Source organism: Notothenia rossii (genome assembly GCF_949606895.1).
Source record: "Notothenia rossii genome assembly, chromosome: 4".
Lineage (NCBI taxonomy): Eukaryota > Metazoa > Chordata > Actinopteri > Perciformes > Nototheniidae > Notothenia > Notothenia rossii.
Genome location: NC_136902.1, coordinates 54,752,730 through 54,777,041, shown reverse-complemented (window position 1 = coordinate 54,777,041; position 24,312 = coordinate 54,752,730). Strand labels below are relative to the sequence as shown.

Sequence of the window (24,312 nt, the reverse complement as noted above, 5' to 3'; positions counted from 1 at the left end):
CTGTTGTCCCCATATCAAAGTGGGTTCCGTAGGGGTCGGAATACAATGGATTCTATATTGTGCTTAGAATCAGACATCAGGAAAGCACAGACCAACAAGGAAGTAGTGATTGCAGTCTTCTTTGATATTGAAAAGGTTTATGACATGCTCTGGAAGGAAGGACTACTAATCAAGTTAAAATCATTGGGAATTGGTGGTAAAGCATATAATTGGGTTATGATTTTTTTACTGGACAGAAAAATACAAGTAAGAGTAGGTGCAAAATATTCAAGTGTTTATGCTGTGGAAAATGTTACTCCGCAAGGTAGTGTGTGTAGTCCGTTGCTGTTCAATATAGTGATACATGAAATTTTTAATCAAGTTAATCCAAGAATGGGAAAATCTTTGTATGCAGATGATGGGGCTTTGTGGGCAAAAGGCCGCAATGTAGCATATGTTGGAAAGAAAATACAAGCTGCAATAGTGGAAGTGGAGAAATGGACAAATAAATGGGGATTCAAACTCTCAGTAGCTAAGACGCAGATCATTTGTTTTACAAAACGGCATAACATTGCTCCTATATCGTTAAAATTGTATGAGCAACCTCTTGAACAGGTTAATACAATAAGATTTCTTGGTGTTTGGTTTGACAGAAAGCTGACATGGAGCAATCATATAGGAAAAGTTCAAAATAAATGTAAAAAAGTCAACAATGTACTTCGGTGTTTGGCGGGACAGGAGTGGGGAGCAAGTAGGTCATCACTTCTGAATATATATTGGGCACTCATGAGACCTGTATTTGATTATGGGTGTATAGCGTTCATGGCAGCAGCAGAATCAAACTTTAAAAAACTGGATGTCCTACAAGCTCAGGCCCTGAGAATTTGTAGTGGAGCTTTTAAAACCTCTCCAGTATCAGCAATACAGGTGGAAATGGGAGAAATGCCTTCTTCTTCTTCTTCTTCTCTTGCTTTTGGCGGATTGCAAACAACTTAAAAGGTGCATACCGCCACCTACTGTACATGAGTATGCATCATCACATCATTCCAACCCATTAACCTATGTTCTAATAAAAATAAAAATAAATCAATCAATAAAACCATTAAGTAAATAAAACAAAACAAAACAAAAAACAAAACAAATCTATGTTCTTTCCTGACCTAATGTTAAATTATTTTTCCTATCCCAGTTTCACTCAAGAATTTAAACAGTGCCTTTCTGGGGAGAAATGCCTTTAAGTATGAGAAGAGTGAAGTTAATGTTGGCATACTGGGTAAACCTTCAGGGGCACAGTGATAGTCATCCTGCGAAAAGTATTTTGAAAGACTGCTGGGAGCACAATGAGTCACATTTAATAAGTTTTGGATGGATTGAAGATGTTAAAGCAGCAAGTATAGGTTTGAATCAAATACAGAATTGCCCCACAGTTCCAATCTCGTCCATTCCACCCTGGTTATTCCCATTGCCAAGTGTAGACCTCAATATACAAAGGGAGTTAAAGGAAAAGAAAGAACTACCAGTATGGCGCATAGTCCAGAATTATTTTTGCAAGATATCACTCAGACTCAACAATGATATTTACAGATGGTTCCAAAGATCCAGAGACAGGGCGTGCAGGGGCAGCAGTATACATCCCAGTGAGTAATACACATATCAAGAAAAGGGTAACAGACCATGTGTCAGTATACACCACAGAGTTGTTGGCATTGGTACTGTCATTGAAATGGATAGAGGAGAAAGAAATACATAATAGTGTAATTGCATCTGACAGCTTTTCAGCATTATCGAGTATACGATCAGGTAGATCTTCATCTAGAATGGACATAATAAATTAAATATATCTAATTTTATATAAAATGCAAATCAAAGGCATAGCAACTCGTTTCATCTGGGTTCCTGCTCATGTTGGTGTGGAGGGTAATGAACAGGTGGATATTCTGGCCAAACAAACACTCAGAAGTATGAACATAGACATAGAAGTTCCACTCAGTAAAGCGAAGGTTAAAACATTCATTCAGAAATATGCACAAACAACATGGCAAGATCATTAGGACCTTAGTGATACAGGAAGACATCTTTATAAAATGCAAAGGTATGTGGGGGATGGAAGGAAGGTGGGGTTTAAAAGAAGGGGGGAAAATGTCATTTCTCGGATAAGAATAGGTCATACAGGTCTCAATCCTACATTAAGTATAATAGGAAAGCATCCAACCGGAAAGTGTATAAACTGTAGCCAGCCAGAAACTGTTGAGCATGTTTTACTGCTTTGCAGGAAATATAGTACTCAGAGAAATGTGTTTTTCCAGACACTGAAGAAAGCAAAATTCCATGACTTGTCGCTATCAGGACTGTTAGGGAAAACATCAGGCAATATATATTGTGAGATTATTAAGTTTCTAAAAGAAATTGATAAATTAAAAATAATCTAGAGTTTTGGTTCTTTGTTTTGTTTCTTTTGTTTCTTGTTTTCTGCTTAGTCTCTTGTTCACACTCCAGTCCAGTTGGTGGCGGTAATGTACCTACAAGTTGGTTTGCCAACCGCCAATAAACACGAAAGAAGAAGAAGAAGAAGAAGAAGAAGAAGAAGAAGAAGAAGAAGTATTGTTTCCGGTCCACCTGTGCATCGCTCTTTCCGTTCCGACTCTTTCTCCCTCTGCCCGGTGCTTTCTGATACGTGGCCCACGTGCGGACTTCATTCGGTTTTCACCCTAAAGTTTGCTGTCAAAGTTTGGACCAAATGTCGTCTTCTTTCGATCAGATGAGGGCGAACGTGGGGAAGCTCCTACGAGGTATCGATAGGTAAGGATGGTGCTCCTAACGTATTGATAACCTAGCTAGGCTAACGCTAACTTAGCCTGTTTTGCTAATGTTTTAAGCTAAGCTATGCTAAGTTAAGTCTGTTACACAAAGCATCCTTACAAATAATTGTGCGCAATTTAGAAAATGAAACTGTTGATTTTATATCTGTCTTATGCCAACACTGTATTATGTAGACTAGTATGACGAAGCAAACGAGCAACGAAAAAGTAGTTGAACATCAGCTAGCTCTGCTCGACCAACATGAAAACATTTTCACCATAGTCATGAAATAAATACTGAAATACGTTTTCACATATTTTACTTCAGTAACGTGTAAGAGTATACCATATGGGAAATTAATCAAGTAAATGTCCTGCATTCTTAACATTACATTCCTAAAGTATGCTATTATTATCATGTATGAAAGTAGAACTATTAATTGTGCAACATGTTCCCTGTCAATGCTTTACTATATATGAAGTTTGTATATACAATTATATTAGGGCTGCAAGTAAACAAAAAGTGACAGATGTTACCTGCTTAATGTGGATGACTCCACTTCAAAACAACACCTGACATATAGAGGCTTACCTGGATAATACTTCCTATGACCCTGTCTTTTAATAAAGCTGAAATAAATTAAAAGTTCCTTAAGGAATACCAAAATCCTGAAATAAGCCACAGGACTTTGGTTACATCTGCTCCCTGATCTCTCAGCGAATTGAAAGTGCTTATTGCCTGAGATCGCACGATGTGGTTTTATTAAATGTGCCAAGTGCTAGGACTGTCTTAGGGAAGAACGCTTTTAGATGTGCAGCTCCACTAACTTGGAAAAGTCAGCAAAAATAATGGAAAATTACCAATCTGGTACCAATACATGTTTTTAAAGCTCGGTTGGATGCTACACAATCAGATGCTGTTGGTACCTGTACCTGTGGATAGATATGTAAATTGTAATTGTACATCATAGAAGCACTGAGTCATCCACACTGATTCCTAGTTAATGCTGGTGTCTCTCCTCACAGGTACAACCCAGAAAACCTTCCTACGCTGGAGCGCTATGTGGAGACACAAGCTAAAGAGAACGCCTACGACCTGGAGGCCAACCTGGCTGTCCTCAAGCTGTAAGTTACACAGACAGGCAGCCACTATTCAAATACTGGCTTATACCGTTAGCTTGGATGTCTTGCCTTGTGCGAGTGTGGTTCAGTTGGATTAAAATAGTAACATTAACATTCTAAGACACATTTTAGTTTCAAACTGATCACAAAAAATAATGGGCTTCCCAAGCTATGGTGCAGTAAACAATTGTTTTCCTCTGCAGGTACCAGTTCAACCCAGCCTACTTCCAGGTTACGGTAACCTCTCAGATTTTGCTCAAGGCTCTGACCAACCTGCCACACACCGACTTCACTCTCTGCAAGTGTATGATCGACCAAACACACGTATCCTTTTGGTGCCGTTTCTTTATCTGATGCTGCCTGACTAGGTCAAAAATCATCATCAATCAAACCATTATTTTGGTTAACACAGCATGGTGCAGTAGTAAATTATATACTATGCAGCGGCCAAATCGCTCTGCTTAAAATAAATGCATCACAGTTATCGAGTTCATTGGACTATACATGATTTTATTATGTGCGTGTCAGTGTTTAAACAGTGGGTGAAATATCCTTTATCTATGTGTAGTCTTGATATGTTTTGGTAATTTCATTCCTGTAGTTAAGGTGAGACACGACATGCAAAAACATCGTTTTTCATTCACTAGTCCATTTTGAGATTTTGTGCTATTTTGATTCCATAACATGTTTTTCTTTTAGGCTTTTGGAAGGAAAATTTACAAAATACACATTTAGGTGTTTATTTTACTATAGTTTGTCTATTTGCGTCTGTAGGTTTCTCCTAAATTCACCAAAAGTCAGCATTCTAACGTGACATAAAGTACCGCGACCGCTGTTTGGACCATTTAATCACAGGTATCGTTGGAAAGCTCCATCTCTCCTGCACAATCTCATCGGATCCAAATATGGTAATTTCCTTTGTACCAACAACCAATCGTGAAAGTACAAAGGGGTCTTGAACCAAGAAACAAAATGTCATTGGCTGGTGTCAATTTCTGACAACGTGATTTGTTCAGATGCGTCACATGGTGTGCTAAAACACTTCCTGGTTAGCTTTCTGCTGGAAATTTAAATCTCAAAATGGCAAAAGAACGGTATAAAAAACGTTCACAGAGAAGACGACAACAATTGTCACTTGCACGAAGCAAGATTATACAAAAAACAAATGACCCCGAACATGAAATACATTCATGGAGTGCGTCGATGCGCAAGCTGTCATCCAAAGAACAGGAGGGTTTAGCTAGCGCCTCACAGCAATCTTTAAAGAGCAACTTGCAGGTTTTCTTTCCTTCTACATTTATGCTTAAACTTGCTTGAAAACTACAATAAAAAAATAAAAGTGAATTCAGGATTTGATATGTTTTACGAGACATAAGGGCAGGAATTCAGAGGGAAAGGAGCAATTTTGAGCTCTGCTCTTAAAAACGGCTTTTTTTTAAGGTCATACGTCAAACGCGTCATATTACATCACAAAGAGGAAACATCTCCGCTCGTTGTGGATCAGTATCAACAGTCCAGCCAGTAACGTTACTATATTATCAATGCTACTTTAGTTATAGCCTGATATATGATAGCTAACTTTACAATGTTGTGATGTGACGTTAGCTAACATTCTGTAGCTAACTCCGATCACTCACCAAGATAGCTGCCCAGTTCTCCACTGGTTCTCCTCACACCACAGCTCAATTTCTCTCCGATGGCCGTTATTTCTTCTAATCCTTGGCTGCTCCTGGTCTCTTGGATGCCTAGCAGGCTCATAATTATAAGGTTGTGGTCCGTCGTATGCATTCGAATATACATGTTCAACTTGTTCTGTGTCGAAACTAGCATTGGGATCCATGTTTATTAATACGTTACACCGGCCGCTCTCCCCCTTGTTTCCCCTTTGTTACGTCACACACGGGAGGTCAAGTGGGGAGGCTTTTTTGATGCGGAAGTAAAGATGTCTTACAAAAACGACGCCAGATGTCACTGTAGTGTATATTTATGTATATTTTTGGGAAAATCTATTGTATACATTTTCCTACACATTTATTCAGAGGTGTCTTTAACCTGGAAGTTGCTCTTTAAAGGTCGTTTTTTCAAAATTAGTTTTTTCTCCTACTCTGAGTTAAAAATGTCCACTTCAGTAGCACGTACATACACCATGCCTTCCAGTTATATTCCTATCAATATTATGAAGGCTTTTACTGAAGGGTTTGTTCATATATCATTCATAGCCTGAATTATATAACATTTTATACCTAAAAACATGGCGAAAATTGATATTTTATTGCTGTTGGCAGTATTTTCGGATTTATTGAGTGATAAAAAGAGATCCAAAATCCCTTCAGTAAAAACTTAAGATTCTAATATGACTACAAAATGAGACAACCATTTTTAAACTGCTTTATCCAATGTTCAGATTTGTGTTCCTAAAATGTGTTAAAAATATGCGCATATTTAATGAGACTATGGCTCATTTGCATATTTAAACATGCTATTTCAGAAAACTTGTAATAAAATAAAAAAAAAATTGTCTCAATGTAAGTAATTAACTGGAGACAGTTCTAGCTGATATCTTTAAGTTAAAAGAAATACCCTATTCACCTGTAGTGTCTCGCCTAAATGTAATGTATATCATTATTAGCAGTGTCCCTGTATAGGGTTGGGGGGTGGGTTGGGGGCTCTGTCTATTTGCCGGAAGCCAGTTCCTTGACTACAGTGTCGCAGCAAGAGGAGCGTCCCATCAGACAGATCCTGTACCTGGGGAACCTGCTGGAGACCTGCCACTTCCAGAGCTTCTGGGTAACACACAAACCACAAACACATTTTCTTTATTGGAACATTTTCAAGCAGTCGGAATGCTTGATATCAAAACAAATTTTAAGTAAAAACTTGGTGTTAAGACTTAAAGTGGGTGCCCAGAAACAGTATGAAGACGCTAGGGCTGTGCATCTTCACTTGTCTCACGATTAGATTACGATTATCCTGTCTTCGATTCAACTTCCCGATGCATAGCAATGCGTTGCATCCTCAATTTTGTATATTACTGCACATGGCTTCTTTTTCAGCAATGAATATATGCAGTAAGATGAATATGAACTCCCTTTTTATTATTTAGAAAGTGCTTCAGAAATCAATAACATAAATGTCTTGACATTAAAGTATAAACCAAAGCAAACCAATTGTATAGGTCTAGCCCAGTGGTTTTCAAAGTGGGGGCCGCGGCCCCCTGGGGGGCCGCCAGGGGGCGCTAGGGGGGCCTCAGAAAATTGTAGGGAAGATAAGAAAAAAAAAGGAAAGACAAAAAAAAAAAATTCTAATTATTTTTTAATAAATATTTTAAATCTGATTTTTAAAAAAAAATCATTATAAAATATAATTTATAATAATGGAACATATAATTTGCCATAGTCATCTTTCTGATTGCCTACCAGTCAAAACATCGTTCACGACGCCATGACGTCATGTTTAGACCTGGCGGTTTGCGCCATTTATCAAGCTGCTTTGCTCCTCAAGCGAGCAAGCTAGCTAGCTCAAAATGGACAGGTTTTTGACAAAGAACAGGTCAACGGAACCGACCAACAGCCCTGCTGTGGAGGACACTGCTGCAAAAAAACCTAAGAACTCCTGGCCAATTAAAATCAGAAGGTACGAGGCAGCGTACATTAAGTATGGCTGTTTACAGCCATACAGAAAAATGGCCATGATTGCCCGAAGTGTGTGCTCTGTCTGGAGACCCTCTCAAACGAGTGTTTAAAACCTTCGAAACTTCAGCGTCACTTGATGCAAAAACATCCGGCAGAGGCCGAAAAAACGGCAGACTTCTTCAGACGTAAAGAGGAGCATTTGGCCAGGCAATCTGCTGCATTCACATAGCAAGCTACCGTTCCCGAGCGGGCCCTCAAGGCATCATTTTTAGCTTCATACCACATTGCTCGTGCAAAAAAACCTCACACAATCGGAGAGGATTTGCTTTTACCAGCTACCAAAGACATTGTCCGAGAATTGCTTGGCGAGGATGCTGCTAAAAAAATTGACGCTGTCCCACTCTCGGACAACACCGTCAGCCGACGGATTGGTGACATGGCGCAGGACGTATCTGCTCAGCTTTTGGAGCAGGTGAGAGCCAGCGAGTACTTCGCTCTTCAACTAGATGAGAGCACAGACATATCGAATGAGGCCCAACTGCTTGTGTACATTCGATTTATTTCCCAGGAGAGATTTGTCGAGGAAATACTGTTTTGTAAAGCACTTGAAAGAAGAACCACTGGAAAAGATATTTTTCAAGTTTTGGACGATTACATCGAGTCTAACGGATTGAACTGGGCCCGCTGTGTGGGGGTGTGTTCGGACGGAGCCGCGGCAATGACCGGCAAGATCAGTGGAGTGACCGCTCTCATTAAGCAGAAAGCCCCGCATGTAGTCGCCACACACTGCATGCTCCACCGTGAGGCACTTGTCGCAAAAAGGATGGATAACGAGTTGAATCAGGTACTACAGGAGGTTGTACAAGTGGTGAATTTTATTAAAGCCCGCCCCTTGAAACACAGACTGTTTACCCTGCTTTGTAATGAGATGGGCGCCCGTTTTGAGGGGCTGCTGCTTCACTCAAACGTGCGCTGGCTGTCACGGGGCGCAGTTTTGAACCGTGTCTATGAGCTGCGGAGGGAGGTTGGAGAGTTCCTCTCTTCTGAAAAGCATCAGCTGGCAGAGCGGTTCACTGATGCAACCTGGATCCGCAAACTTGCATACATGTCAGACATTTTTCTGCATCTAAATGTACTGAACCAAAGCATGCAAGGACGTGACACGTACATACTGCAGGTGCAAGACAAAGTGCGTACTTTTTCCAAAAAGATTATGCTGTGGTCAAACAAGCTCCAGGAGGGAGTCACAGAGATGTTCCCACTACTTCACCAGGAGCTGCTGTCATGTGATGATTTGGGCTCCATCTCTCCAATGATCCAGTCCCACCTGGAGCACCTCCAAGGATATTTTAAAGACTATTTCCCTGACCTTGAAAACACACATTTAAACTGGGTTAGGAACCCCTTTTCCCCCGGTGTCGGTTCTAGTTTGGACATAAAGTCACAGGAGGAGCTGATTGAGATGACAAACTCAGGGGATTTAAAACTAAACTTTGAGGCTCTTCCCCTGTCTAACTACTGGCTAAATGTAAGAAAGGACTATCCCACCTTGGCTGACAGGGCACTGAAATGCCTTCTCCCTTTTGCAACAACTTACTTGTGTGAGTCTGGCTTTTCAACTTTAAAGGTACTCAAAACTAAACATAGAGCATGTCTACATGTGGACAATGACATGCGTATGGCACTGACAGACATTAAGCCCAGGCTTGACAGACTGTGTAGGAGCCACCAAGCCCATCCCTCCCACTAGTGTGATCACTGTCTGTCACTTCCAACACACACACACACACACACACACACACACACACACACACACACACACACACACACACACACACACACACACACACACACACACACACACACAAAAAAGAGAGAGGTTTGGTTTCTTTTTTCTGTTTTTGTATCAACAGTTTGTTGAAAGGTTTGTTATTCAGTGGGAATATAGTGTTGAACTTACAGAACCAAGTCAGTTTAATAGATTTTTTTTCTTTTTTGACTGAAAACTTTTGAAGACATAATGCAAGAAAGACAAAAAAAAAAAACTCTTGCATATGTAAATATATTTTCTGTAGGGTAAAATGTATTGCAACATAGTGTCTATAATAAGAAAAACATTGTGGTGGAACAAAGATGCCCTGCCATACAAATCTTATTCTGTGTTGAAAACATATTGTTAATATTATTCTCATGCTAAACAAATGTAATAATTACAGTATTGAATAGAGAATAAAAGTAACAAAAACGTTCTTAAAGTTGATGTGTGACATATTTTGTAGCATTGTTGGTGGGTTTGCAAAGGGGGTCCCCGGCCAGAAGCTAATGACTTTTGGGGGGCCTTGGCATGGAAAAGTTTGGGAACCCCTGGGCCTACCTATATCTGTGTGAAATTGTCCAATCCTCAAAAGACTAATGCTTCTGCAGTCTAGCTGCAGCTTCTAGCAATGGTATTCTGTTAAAAAAAGGATACTGAATGTCCTGAATGTGGCATCACAAACATGACTTCAGTCTGAACACAGCAGACAACAGGAGTATTTACAACAGCATATCAAAACAAAAATAGTGCATGTGGGTGCACCAGAGGTGGGAGTAAGTCCTACATGTGCAAGTCTTGACCTACAAGTATCAAGTCCCAAGTCACTGTGGTGAGAGTCAAGCAAGTTAAGTCATTGCTCAGGTCAAGCAAGTCAAGTCATACACAATTCTGATGAATAAGCCCAGTTTCAGCATTTAAATCAGTTAAAAGACAGTGGTTATGAAAATGGATTCAACCCACACTATGATCTTCATTACATACAAAGTTAATCTTTTGAAATCTAATTTAGACTGAAGACAATCATATTAGATTCATATTAACCCTAGAACTGCAGACAATATAGCTAGGACTCAAAAAGTCTGTTCAAAAAGGCAGGATTCCAGGTAAGAAAATCATATATGGCATTTGCCATTACACATATTTAATTTAAATTTCTGTTAACACTAGAACCGCCAACAGCGTCAGCACCTACATAGATATCATTTCATTTGTTCCTCTTCATAATGTCCTTATAAATTAAGTAGGACGATTTAAAACTCATTTAATTGGGTTCATTTAGAAATTGCTTCAGTTTATCATCATAACAGATTAAAAAAAAAAGTTTAGATTAATTTTACAATAAATCAAGGAATGATGCACTTCTACAAACAAAAACAACATAATTAAAACATTGAAACAAACTACTAAAAGTAGATGAACTTCAATATTCAAAAGTTTACATTAACTTCTGATAATAACACAGGGGAAATAAACGAGGCATCTCTTTTTCTCTCTCTCTCTCTTTTTCTCTCTCTCTCTCTCTCTCTCTCTCTCTCTCTCTCTCTCTCTCTCTCTCTCTCCCCCTCTCTCCCTCTCCCTCCCCTGACAGAGCCCGTCAGTATCAGGATCAGTCAAAATGAATCCCTTGGCGGTTCTAGTGTTCATTTACCGTTTTGTCTTCTCTTTGCAATGCTTAATTTATTTGAAACCAAGTCTAACGTAGCTTAAACTTAAAGTTAGCTTTCTAGCTAACACAACACATGCATGTAGCCTGCCTTTCTCTGTGGGTTTTTTTGTAGTGACGAATTAAGTTGGGTGTTGTGGTGGTCGTGTCACTGATCTTTATGCTGCAGAGCCTGCATACCGCTGTTCTCTTCTTATTTGCGTCATCGACAAAATAATCCTTGAATCCAAACTTCACTATTTTTGGAGTAACGCTAGCCGCTGCCATGTTAACTGACACTCCTGCCGTCTAGTGGGTTGCCAGGTTTGCGCGCACGGCGCTATAATCACCCAATCACGTTTTTCGTAAAAACTAAACGTGATATCTCACTACAAAAACAAACGCAAATATTTAATTTTAAACAGTCAAGTCCTTTCAAGTCATCTGTCTCAAGCTTAAGTCAAGTCTCAAGTCATGAATACCAAGTCAAAGTCAAGTCTTTTATCAATGTTAATCAAGCAAGTCTCAAGTAAAAAAATATGCGACTCGAGTCAAGTCATGCGACCCGAGTCGGACTCGAGTCAAGTCATGCGACCCGAGTCGGACTCGAGTCAAGTCATGCGACTCGAGTCCCCACCTCTGGGGTGCACACTTACATTCTCTGTCGTGCTGTTACCTAAATCCCATGATTGTTGGAGATTAAGTTAGCTTCATCATAACTCAATCAGTAATTAATAAAGTTTCTATCAGGTTACCATCGTTATTTTCAGGGAGGGGGCGGGGTTTGGAACAGCAGAGAGGAGACGGTGATCGCGGAAGTAGTATTTATCAACTGAAAATAGCAAGAGGACATTCATACTCAAAAACCTGACATGACGACGAGTTTTTTTCAAAAATATAAATCCCTGTGTATCTGAGCCGCAGTGACACGGAGTGATTCAGAGCGGGTTCTTCTGCTGGGTTATGGCTAGAAAGGATCCGTCTTGTGTAAATATGACGCCACGTTCTCGTTGTAATCAGAGCGGCTCGGAAACACATCTACAGCAGTAACATGCAACATACATATTAATGCAGCAGCAATATTAATAGAGAAACATCAGACATAATAGTAAAGCACTAGGGGTGTAACAGTATACGTACCCGTACCGAAATTATTCGGTACGGGCCCTTCGGTTCGGTACACGTCTCCGGCGGTTTGGGGACATTTTGGTTTCGCAGTTACGTACAAGGATGACGGACAAAGACAGGTGGACCGAACTAAAGCTGTTTGTCGGCATTGTTCAACTAAAATTTGTTACGCGGCTGGCAATACATCAAACTTGCACACTCATTTGAAAAGGCATCACCCGAACGTGAATATCACCGGTACCAAAAGAAAAAAGACTGAAGTGCAAACCCAACCCCCACTACCATTTAAGCCTCCACCGCTCGCAAAAAGTTCAGACCGAGCCAAAGCTATTACAAATGCCAAGTATCCTTATGTAGCCATGTTAGCAAAGCGCTACCTGGCTGTATCTGCTACCTCTGTCCCTAGCGAGAGGGTGTTCTCCACAGCAGGAGACATTGTTAGTGCCAGCAGATCTGCCCTTTCGGCAAGCAATGTGAACAAGTTAATCTTTCTTTAAAAAAACATGAAAATGACAAGCAAGTCATAATGTCAAACTAGCTGCTTAGGTACTAGTACAGTACTGTTCAAATACAGATTATTTAAGTTCATCGAAATGCTGCACCTTAATATTTATTTTATTATATTTTGTATTTATTTGAGTGAATATTCACAGTTTAATAATAATTAAAAACCCAAAACTAATAGTTTATGTTTTGTGAGTACGAGTACAGTAAAGTTCAAATACAGATCGTTTCAGTTCATCGAAATGCTGCACCTTAATGTTTATTTTATTATATTTTGTATTTTTGAGTTAATACATTATTCACAGTTTAATAATAATTTAAAAACTGAAAAAATAAGGTTGCCATTTTTAGACACCTTATATTTTAAATAATTAAGATACTATACAGTTATACATCAACTTAAAGTGGACCTATCATGCTATATTTGAATAATATAGTGTAGGACCATACCTATATAAGGCATATTTGTACTTTTTATTTTTCAAAATACCAAACAGATCATGCATTTTAACCATTCCTCATTTCGCTCAATTTAACACTGTCTTTGCATGGGCTGATTCTGTGAGAACAGCACCATCTACAGGCCTGGCATATGTACTACAGCGTCTCCTGCACTTTCGAACGGCAATGTCTGTGGCTGTCTCCTCCTGATTGGTGGAGTTGGCCCAATAGCCGTAGCGCCACTTCTGTGACGTCATAGAAGTCTTCAAATCTGGATCAGTCTGTATCAGATCCGTTGCAGCCCCTTTTTAAGAGATTTGGGTATGGAGGAAAATAGAGGGTTGTGTTTTCTGACACTTTGTGAGTTCCCTGGAACACCGGGGACACATATTCATGTATAAAAGACGTACAAAAGTGCATTTTGCATGATAGGTCACCTTTAATAATGAACATGTGACACAAAAGAATGTTCAAATGCTTTACAATAAGTAATTAACACAATTAATTGAAACTTAAGTGGTAGTCAACTTGTCCACCCGCAATTGCTGGTATACAAAATACCAGTAGTGCAGCTGTTGTCATGTTCTTCACAGATCTCCTAAAAAGGAATTGAGCAAATTGTTTCTTGGTCATCCGTTGTCTCCCTTTCAAATGTGGGTTTTCTTGACCTTTGTGCTGACCCCCACCATAGATCCATTGGCCCTTCAGCATTGAAGTCTTGGATTGGCCGGACTAATACATGTTAAATAAATGAAAACCATTCACAGTTAAGAATTAGATATTAATTATTAATGCTGTAAATTACCTTTTTAATATGTCTAACTATATTTTTAAAATGTGTTACCTTTTTATAGAAGTGATTATAATTTTATGCCAATATTTTCTTATGGTAAAGTTTCGTTTTGCACTTTTATTTTGGTAGTAATAAGATCGGGACTCTTATTTTGAAGGAACTTTTAACGGAAGTGAATGGACCACATTCCCCTTTGCTTTTCGTTCGGGTTTACCTTATGCTTTATCAGTTGAATCAATTTGAACATTCGTTTGAAATGTTGACGGGTTGGCTGAACTTTTTACCCAACAGTCTTAACTACTTAATTTGCTTCGCCATTTTTTGTAAAACAAACGCACCGCGCACGCGAGTAAACATGCATCGCTTTCTGGCTCCGTAATCACACCAATGCACGTGCAACTTAAGTATCAGGTTCTGACTGGTCACAACAATAATGAAATATCACTCTTAAACAAATAATTAACATTTATCTATTTTGGGGTGCACATTTAGCTGTTTGCTGTCCGTATTTCTTTATGTTAAAAACTGGTTGCCACTGATGGCAACCAAAGGCCAAGAAGTGGTTGACATTTTTTCTGAATGGTTGCCAATGGCAACCGTTACTGTCGAGCCCTCAGTGTGCGAAAAAGCACACGTCCCACCGTCCGGGACGTGTTATTTACAATAACGGACAAGTAGATCTTGTAATTGACTTGTCCGGTGGACAAGTGACGTTTTTCGCCCTCATTTATTGACAAATTATTGACAAATTAAGTTTACAAAAGGCAGAACTCATTCGCAAATTGTCCGTGTCCGACATTGTTCGTTTAGAAATGTTAGTTTCGGTTCTGCTTGTCAATTCCTAAGGAAATGCATCTCGCCGCTTTCTGTACTGAGACAGGGGCATGGCGTGGCGGGACGTGTAGCACAGTGGCAGGGTTGGGAAGCAAAACTCGGTTCCGAGTAGGAACAAATAACAATTGTCAGGTCCCGGGATTAATAAGAGTTGTGAGGACAGGACGCGAGGCCGAACCCCGCGGACCGCAGCTCTCTCTCTCTCTCTATGCTCCGGATCAGCTGATCGCTGCAGCTCAGCGTCTCTCTCTCTCTTTCTACACACAGCGGATCCGCTGCCCGTTTAACAGCCTCATCTTTGTCAAACTTTCTTATGTTCTTTCTTTAACACGTAATGAAGATTATTAAGCGTTTTAGCTCCTGTGTTGTTAATATTGACCGCCATTTCCTTTATGAAGTGAAACAGCCTCCCTGTCTGTGTCCTCGCGTTTTCCTCACATCCCCGGACCCCCAGACTCGGAGGAGCACAGGGATGTCAGTATTGTTTATGAAGCAGGGTATAGAAAGTACATTATTGAAATGAACATACTATTTATTTACTTTTACAAACAGTGAGCAGCTGGGCAGCTGCAGCATGTGTATTGCAGGACATGTGTAAGCGTGCAAGCTTCTTTAAGTTGTAGAAAAGCGTACGCCTATAGGCTATGAAAATAATGTATTATTATTATTAGGCCTATAGTGTTGGACATGTGTGGTTGGACTCTGTCTCACAGGCAGGTTGCAGCATGTGTGTTGCTATATTTTCCATTCTGGACAAGTGAAAAATGTATTCGGACAAGTAAATTGCCAAACTCACTTGTCCATGGACAAGTACTCTCTAAAAACTTTTTCTCACACTGGCCCTGAATCACACTCCCTGTAATTGACATCATTAATAGATAGTTTAGCTTCTCACCATCATTTGCTGTGGCCCACTGATGTTAACGATCGTAACTGAAAGGCTGCCTGACAAACGTAAACATTCAGCCACGTGACTTGCAAACTCTCGCGAGACTTTTACACAAGACGGATCCTTTCTAGCCATAACCCTTCTGCTGTTGGTTCTGGACTGGTGTTCTTGTGTTGGTGGATAAAGCAGACTGCTCTGTGTTTGGAGTCACTGTCCCGTTGCCAGGTTGTTCCCTGATCTCTGCGTCACCGACCGATTTGATATTCGTGTGACGGAAGAAAGAAAAAAAACTTTATTGTCCAGCCGCAGCCGGAAGATCAGGAAGCAACGTTACTACGCTATAGTCGATAATGTTCTTTCCCTGCGTCGATGCAGAATCGTCCACGTCCGCCTCACGATGCATCGTAGAAAGGATTAATTTCCTCACCCCTAGAAGACGCCCAGACAGACAACAGCATGATTATACACACTTGATAAGAAATATCCTTCACAAGGTTAATGCTAGACGAAATGTCAATATTACGTTAAAAGATTCTCTACTTTGCCCAATTATTGATAATAATTGGTAAGTTAGCAAGTAAAAAAGCAGTCCTCTTGCTGAAAAAAACCACTTGGTGTTAATTCATTTAAACCATTGGGAAACGCTCATGTGCACTGTGTTTTAACTGAATGCAGTACGTACCTTGGATCAACAAAGGAACAGAAATAGACCTGGCTTCATAATGCTGACTCATCCATCATAACATCTCTGCCATCCTTGTTCTTCTGAAATGTAAAACCCTAACCCTTCCTCTTTCCAAAGTTTGGTGTTAATTAATCACCCCCCCATGTTTCCTGACAGACAAGTCTCGAGGAGAACAGAGAGCTCATTGACGGCATTACTGGTTTCGAGGATTCTGTTCGCAAGTGTGAGTACATCAACTGACTCTGAAAACAAGGTTCTTACAGTCAATATGACATTTTAGTGGAAGATAACGGGACCTAAACTGAAAAGATTCTTGTTAAACTTAAACTGATCTTCCTTTACAGTCATCTGCCATGTAGTGGGCATTACCTACCAGACCATCGAGCACCGGCTATTGGCGGAGATGCTGGGAGACCCGCTGGGTAAGAAGATAGAATCATGAATCATAAAACCTGCCAATCATCATAAAGTTAGAGTTGGAACATTCTAGTTAAGTCTTATATGGATTTTTCCATATAAGACTATATAATTTTTATAATTTTATAATTTTCCTTAGCCGTAATATATTTATCTTAAAAAGGTGTCAGCCGATTAAAATATTTAATCGCGATTAATCGCATGATGTCCATAGTTAATCACAAATTAATTGCACATTTTTTATCTGTTCTAAGTGTACTTTAGAGGGATATTTTTCAAGTTTTTAATACTCTTATCAACATATGAGTGGACAAATATTGGGGTGGATGGGTTTGTGTCTGCGCAGTTGTCGGCGAAATGCCGCTCCTCTGTTGTCATAGCTGTCAAAGCATGAGACTGAAGTCCCCACTGTGGGTCAAAATAATGCGCTGTGACCCCGAGGTGACTGTCATTACTGAGTGAAGTCCAATGGTCTCCGATGAGCGTCTTTCTTAAATCCTCCTCTACTTTCGCTGTTTGGACTTCATACAAGTTGTGTATTTTCGACACAGTGGTGGCTCTGGAAGGCAATTCATAAGTGCAGTCGTTGGATGCGACCCAAATTATATCACGCAGCCCCTCCTCCTCCACACTGTTAATTGGGCTGCAAGCTGTCGCCACTCGCCACCCATTTAGCGATCTTTGTTGAAAGTTTGCTGCTCGTAGACGTGTCCAGGCGTCTCCTCCGCACACTTTCAAGTGTGGTCTGCTGCAAGCGGGCGGCAGGAGCGGGGCTGTCGGCATCAGCAGTGTGCTTGGATTGTATAGATCAGGGGTCGGCAACCCCTGGCACGCGGCACCGTAACCAGTGGCACACTTGGAATAAGTGTACAAAATATTTAAATTGTATTTTCGGATCCTGAACGAGACCGCCGACAGAGCGCATCTCCCCGTTACCTGCAGAAGGAAGCCATGCACGCAACGCAGCCCCGCTCTCTTTAACTCCAGGTGACTTTCTGCCGCTTTCCTGCAGTGCTGATCGTTTTGCCACAGAGGAATGCACTTCACTAATTGCAGTACCCATAAGGAGCTGTATAAATGCCGCAGTTTTTGCGTGACTGTGTATTTAGTTGAAAGCCCAGTGGCGATCTGCTCATCTCTCTCAGAAATAATATGCTACAAAGGGGCGGACTGGCCATCTGTCTGTTGAACTTTCTTGTCGGCTCCCAGACCGTAGTCGAGGAGGGCAGAAGCAACAAGCTTCAGGTTCAATAACCCACTTTAGCTTAAATGACTGGAGAGAGGCAAGCTCTTCTTGGGAGGCCGTTGCATTTATTTAGCTGTTCTGTTTCACAAAATACATCACAGACCTCTGTTTTTCTGCTTCCTCGTTTCACTTCCAGAAACATACACACGTTCTCTCACTGTCGCTCTACCATCCACAAACACACATGCACAAGCCACACCTCTCTCTCTCCCTCTCTCTCTCTCTTAAAGGGACAGCGATCTCATCTCACTCTGCATGACCCTAATATCATAACATGTGTGCTCTGGAGAATCACAGAACTGACTATCGTCCTTATTATGCCGTTTAAACCAATTATTTAAATGTGTTTGTTAAATTCGGCATCATGTAAGTTGCGCTGACAGGTCCACACACTGCTTCCTTGAGCGTCAAGCTCCTCAACCCCCCCCCTCCCGTTGATAATTGTCGATCGTTGGCACGCTGATAACATTTTTTTTTTTTAAATGGCACTTCATATCAAAAAGGTTGCCGACCCCTGGTATAGATGGTATTTTAAACTCGATGCGCCCTGAAACTACAGGGCGGCCGAGTACTCGCTCCAACTCCTGCCTCCAAACTCTGTTGCAGAAACTCTCCTCTCTACTCTCTCATCCTCTCTGGACTCTCTCTGTCCTCTCACATCTCGGCAGGCTCGTCAGTCCCCTCCTGCTCCCTGGCTAAATGACGCAGTGTGCCAATAGCACCATCCTACGGGCAGCAGAGTGGAAATGGTGGAAATCCAAACACCATAACGACCTCCTAACCTATCAGGCTCTCCTCTCCTCTTTCTCTGCTTCGATCTCTCAGGCAAAAAGCACTTTCTTTCAAGATAAGATCCAATCTTCCTATTCCAATCCCCCAAAACTATTTTCCATCTTCTCCACCCTCTTGGACCCCCCCAAAGCCCCTTCCCCCTCCTCCCTTCTGTCAAGCGACTTTGTTAACCACTTTGAAAAAAAGGTTGATATTCGCTCTTCTTTTTCTGACTCACCTTTACTCACCGCTGGGTCACCAGACCCTCCTTTCACCCACACACTGACCTCCTCCTCCCCTCTCTCTTCAAGTGAGGTTCTTACCCTCATTACCTCTGCCTGTCCTACCACCTGTCCTCTGGACCCTATCCCTTCAAACCTCCTTCAAACTATCGCTCCTGATATTCTACCATTTCTCACCCATTTCATCAACACTTCTCTAACTTCTGGTCACTTTCCAAACAGTCTCAAGGAGGCAAGAGTAAACCCTCTCCTAAAGAAACCCACTCTCAACCCATCTGATGTTATAAACTACAGGCCTTTCTCTCTCCTCCCATTCCTGTCTAAAACACTTGAACGCGCTGTCTTTAAGCAACTCTCCTGTTATCTCCATCAGAACAACCTTCTGGATCCGCACCAGTCTGGTTTCAAGGCAGGTCACTCAACAGAAACTGCCCTCCTTGCTGTCACTGAGGAACTGCACACGGCTAAAGCAGCCTCCCTCTCCTCTGTCATCATCCTTTTGGACCTGTCTGCTGCATTCGACACGGTGAATCATCAGATCCTCCTTCGCACTCTCCAAGAACTTGGAGTTTTAGGCACTGCACTTTCCCTCCTCACCTCATACCTCAAAGACCGCACCTACAGGGTAACTTGGAGAGGGTCCGAGTCCGACCCTTGTCAATTAACTACAGGGGTCCCTCAGGGCTCTGTTCTTGGTCCCCTCCTCTTCTCCTTGTACACAAACTCGCTCGGATCAGTCATTGGTTTTTCATACCACTGCTACGCTGATGACAACCATTTAATTCTGTCCTTTCCCCGCTCAGAGACCCAGGTCGTCGCACGCATCTCTGCTTGTCTAGCTGACATCTCTCAGTGGATGTCTGCTCACCACCTCAAGCTCAACCTTGACAAGAATGAACTGCTTTTCCTTCCGGGAAAATATTGTCCCACTCTTGACCTAACAATCAACATCGGCACCTCTATTGTTTCCCCAACTCAGACTGCAAGGAACCTAGGTGTGACCCTAGATAACAAACTGTCCTTCACTGCAAATATAGCTGCTACAACCCGCTGCTGCAGATACACTCTTTACAACATCAGGAGAATACGTCCCCAGCTGACCCAGAAAGCGACGCAGGTTCTGGTCCATGATTTCATCATCTCACGCCTAGACTACTGCAACTCCCTCCTGGCTGGTCTACCTGCATGTGCCATCCGACCTCTGCAGCTCATCCAGAATGCAGCGGCTCGTCTGGTCTTCAACCTTCCTAAATTCTCCCACACCACGCTGCTCCTCCGCTCCCTTCACTGGCTTCCGGTAACTGCTAGAATCCACTTCAAGACAATGGTACTTGCGTACCATGCTGCGAATGGATCCGGCCCTTCCTACATCCAGGACATGGTTAAACCGTACACCTCAGCACGTGCACTCCGCTCTGCATCAGCCAAACAGCTTGCTGCACCCGCACTGCGAGGGGGACCCAAGTTCCCATCAGCAAAAGCACGTGGGTTTGCTATCCTGGCTCCAAAATGGTGGAATGAGCTCCCCATTGACATAAGGACAGCAGAAAGCTTACACATCTTCCGGCGCAGGCTGAAAACTCATCTCTTTCGAGTCCACTGCGAGCGATAGAACTATTAACAAAGTACTTGTATACTAATAAAGGACTGGCTTATCTAAAGCCAGTTGAGTAGCACTTGAAATGTTTTAGCTCTATGAAACCTGATGTACTTATATGATTCGGTTTTCTTCAAGTTTGTACTTTGTTGGTCTAACGCACTTATTGTAAGTCGCTTTGGATAAAAGCGTCAGCTAAATGCAATGTAATGTAAAAGGATGAGAGGCCTGTAATTTTCATCCTAGGTATACCTCAACTATGAGACAAAATGAGAGAGAAATCCAGAAAATCACTGTCTGATTTTTAAAGAATTGATTTGCAAATTATGGTGGAAAATAAGTATTTGGTCACCTACAAACAAACAAGATTTCTGGCTCTCACAGACCTGTAACTTCTTCTTTAAGAGCCTCCTCTGTCCTCCACTTGTTAACTGTATTAATGGCACTTGTTTGAACTCGTTCAGTATAAAAGACACCTGTCCACAACCTCAAACAGTCACACTCCAAACTCCACTATGGTCAAGACCAAAGAGCTGTCACACCAGAAACAAAATTGTAGACCTGCACCAGGCTGGGAAGACTGAATCTGCTATAGTTAAGCAGCTTGGTGTGAAGAAATCAACTGTGGGAGCAATTATTAGAAAATGGAAGACATACAACACCACTGATAATCTCCCTCGATCTGGGGCTCCACGCAAGATCTCACCCCGTGGGGTCAAAATTATCACAAGAACGGTGAGCAAAAATCCCAGAACCACACGGGGGGACCTAGTCAATGACCTGCAGAGAGCTGGGACCAAAGTAACAAAGGCTACCATCAGTAACACACTACGCCGCCAGGGACTCAAAATCCTGCAGTGCCAGACGTGTCGCCCTGCTTAAGCCAGTACATGTCCAGGCCTGTCTGAAGTTTGCTAGAGCATTTAGATGATCCAGAAGAGGATTGGGAGAATGTCATATGGTCAGATGAAACCAAAATAGAACTTTTTGGTAAAAACTCAACTAGACGTGTTTGGAGGAGAAAGAATGCGGAGTTGCATCCAAAGAACACCATACCTACTGTGAAACATGGGGGTGGAAACATCATGCTTTGGGGCTGTTTTTCTGCAAAGGGACCAGGACGACTGATCCGTGTAAAGGAAAGAATGAATGGGGCCATGTATCGTGAGATTTTGAGTGACAACCTCCTTCCATCAGCAAGGGCATTGAAGATGAAACGTGGCTGGGTCTTTCAGCATGACAAAGATGCCAAACACACCGCCCGGGCAACGAAGGAGTGGCTTCTTACGAAGCCACTCCTTCGTTGCACTAGCCAGTCTCCAGATCTCAACCCCATAGAAAATCTTTGGAGGGAGTTGAAAGTCCGTGTTGCCCAGCAACAGCCCCAAAACATCACTGCTCTAGAGGAGATCTGCATGGAGGAATGGGCCAAAATACCAGCAACAGTGTGTGAAAACCTTGTGAAGACTTACAGAAAACGTTTGACCTCTGTCATTGCCAACAAAGGGTATATAACAAAGTATTGAGATGAACTTTTGTTATTGACCAAATACTTATTTTCCACCTTAATTTGCAAATAAATTCTTTAAAAATCAGACAATGTGATTTTCTGGATTTTAATTTTCTTCTAACTTTGTCTCTCATAGTTGAGGTATACCTAGGATGAAAATTACAGGCCTCATCTTTTTAAATGGGAGAATTTGCACAATTGGTGGCTGACTAAATACTTTTTTGCCCCACTGTACTTTATCCCAAGTTGAGAAATAGTTTTGTCACAGCATCATTGTTGACAGTCATTGTACAAGAATTATAAAAAATCTTTATAAAAAAAAGATAGAATAAACATTGAATGCAAAAATATACATATTCACAGAAAATACATATATTAACGAGAGTATCTAAGAATACACACTATACAATATACAGAATACATTCAAATACTCTGACAGGCAGAAACATAAACAGTGTACTTTATACATAACTACAAATGAAGACTGCACAGTAGCTTTTTATGAAATGTAAACCATATCCAGTGAGGTAGTGTGAGTACAATATGTAAGTACAGTATGTGCAAATTATTCATGATAATAGAAAGGGAAAAACTGAAGTCTTCTGCCATGCCAGAGATGAGGGTGTAGAGGGTTATTGCTTTTGGAAGGAGGATTTCATGTACCTGTCAAGACTAGATCCTGGTCAAGTTCAAAGTGATTTGTAAAGCATTGTCAACCATCTGCTTATTATGGCAAGGCTATTATCCCTGTGAATGTCAGATAGATGAAGTCCTTCAAATACCAGTGTGGTAAATAAATGTAAGAAAACCACTATCAAAACTGTGAGTAGGCTACTGCGCAAGTAGGCCTGTGATTTCAAACACTTTGAATACATAGGCATGGCTAACAATTTATTTAACAGAAATGTTTATCTTGTATAATATATTCATGACTGTGTCATATTTTAACATACAAAAGTCTCGAATTAGCCTTAACGGTGGTCTTGTCTGTTGTTGCAGACATGCAGGTGAAGCTTTGGATGAATAAGTACGGCTGGACGGAGGACGAGGAAGGACAGATCTTCATCTTCAACCAGGAGGAGAGCGTGAAGCCCAAGAACATCGTGGAAAAGATCGACTTTGAGAGTGAGTCCTGCCGCTCAAACTGATGAAGAAATGAGGGGAATAAACTACACATTTAATCACAGTTGATGACACGATTAGGTTTACATGTGTCTTGGTGTTTCTGACTCCCCGTGTCTAATTCACCTAGATTTCCTGAGAGTAAATGAACACTCCTCATTTGCATTTTGCATGTTTGTGTAGTTTTGAGAGATTATAGAGGCTAGATCTTATATCCTGATGAAACAGTAGACAGTTACGGACCTTTTACTTTTCCAAATGAATCAACATATCACCATAGAATTGCATGTGCACAGAATTGTTTGGTCAATATCAGTAAAGGTCCCTCCGAATCTAAAAAATAGTTCGTTTTATTTAAAACTGACAAGCATTTTGGTTTTTCATTTTAAGCTCTCACAAATTATGGAAACTAAATGAAACATTTCCCAATGAAAAATACTTCCAATACTGTTTTCAAATGAAACAGCTGTACAGTTAGTGCAGGAATTTGCAAAATATCAATCAAGGAATATGAAAAAGTTTATGTATATAATATAATTAATGTAAAGGTATGATGTAAAAAGAATAAGCGCAGTGCATACAGATAAAAGTAATTGTGATGGGTTTTTCTTAACCAGACATTCCATAGATATCCAGATACATTAATCAGCATGTTTCATATTTTACATTAAGGGCATCCTTTAGTCTTGTGCTGATGAGTGACTGTACGTTTGACATTCTTTCTCTTTTCTCCTTTTTTTTCTGTTTTTCTCCACTTATCTCCCTTTATTTCTTCTCACAGGTGTATCCAGCATCATGGCCACATCTCAGTGATGCACACACACACACACACACACACACACACACACACACACACACACACAGACACAGACACAGACACACACACACACACACACGGCAAGACAGATTCAACCAGGTCATTGTTTTCATAATCACTCTTTTCTCAATAAAAGTAATTTATCATTTACAGCCTGTCTCTGTGTCTGCTGCTCTTTGTGCCTTTCTGAAACCTTCACATCTATCGCTTCAATACCAATCAGTTTAATCACATCTTGTTAACTTCTGGCTGTGGAAATGTTCCCAGCACAGAACAATTGACAGCCATTTCAATCAAAAACATATCAGGGAGTTGGCTGTACACTAG

At 41.1% G+C, this 24,312-nt stretch overlaps 1 protein-coding gene across 2 annotated transcripts; it reads left to right on the top strand.

The window, feature by feature from the left end:
- The first annotated feature begins 2,575 nt into the window (after positions 1 to 2,575).
- On the top strand, positions 2,576 to 24,137 carry eif3k (eukaryotic translation initiation factor 3, subunit K). Of its 2 annotated transcripts, none has more exons than XM_079679543.1 (8): positions 2,576 to 2,778; positions 3,804 to 3,902; positions 4,103 to 4,223; positions 6,612 to 6,686; positions 16,420 to 16,486; positions 16,608 to 16,685; positions 23,046 to 23,171; positions 23,950 to 24,137. In XM_079679543.1, exons 1-8 carry the CDS (start codon positions 2,717 to 2,719, stop codon positions 23,979 to 23,981), a joined length of 660 nt encoding a protein of 219 aa, XP_079535669.1. In that variant the 5' UTR covers positions 2,576 to 2,716; the 3' UTR covers positions 23,982 to 24,137. The 2 variants fall into 2 exon arrangements, with proteins under 2 accessions (XP_079535669.1, XP_079535668.1); XM_079679542.1 differs by having other exon boundaries at positions 2,577 to 2,778; positions 6,609 to 6,686.
- The last annotated feature ends 175 nt before the right edge of the window (positions 24,138 to 24,312 follow it).

What these genes read in the sequence shown, in the direction of transcription:
- eif3k (XM_079679542.1), top strand. Translation starts at nt 2,717, where the DNA reads ATGTCGTCTTCTTTCGATCAGATGAGGGCGAACGTGGGGAAGCTCCTA. An exon ending in CTCCTACGAGGTATCGATAG is followed by an intron (nt 2,779 to 3,803) that starts GTAAGGATGGTG and finishes CTCTCCTCACAG; the next exon opens with GTACAACCCAGAAAACCTTC. An exon ending in GATGCTGGGAGACCCGCTGG is followed by an intron (nt 16,686 to 23,045) that starts GTAAGAAGATAG and finishes CTGTTGTTGCAG; the next exon opens with ACATGCAGGTGAAGCTTTGG.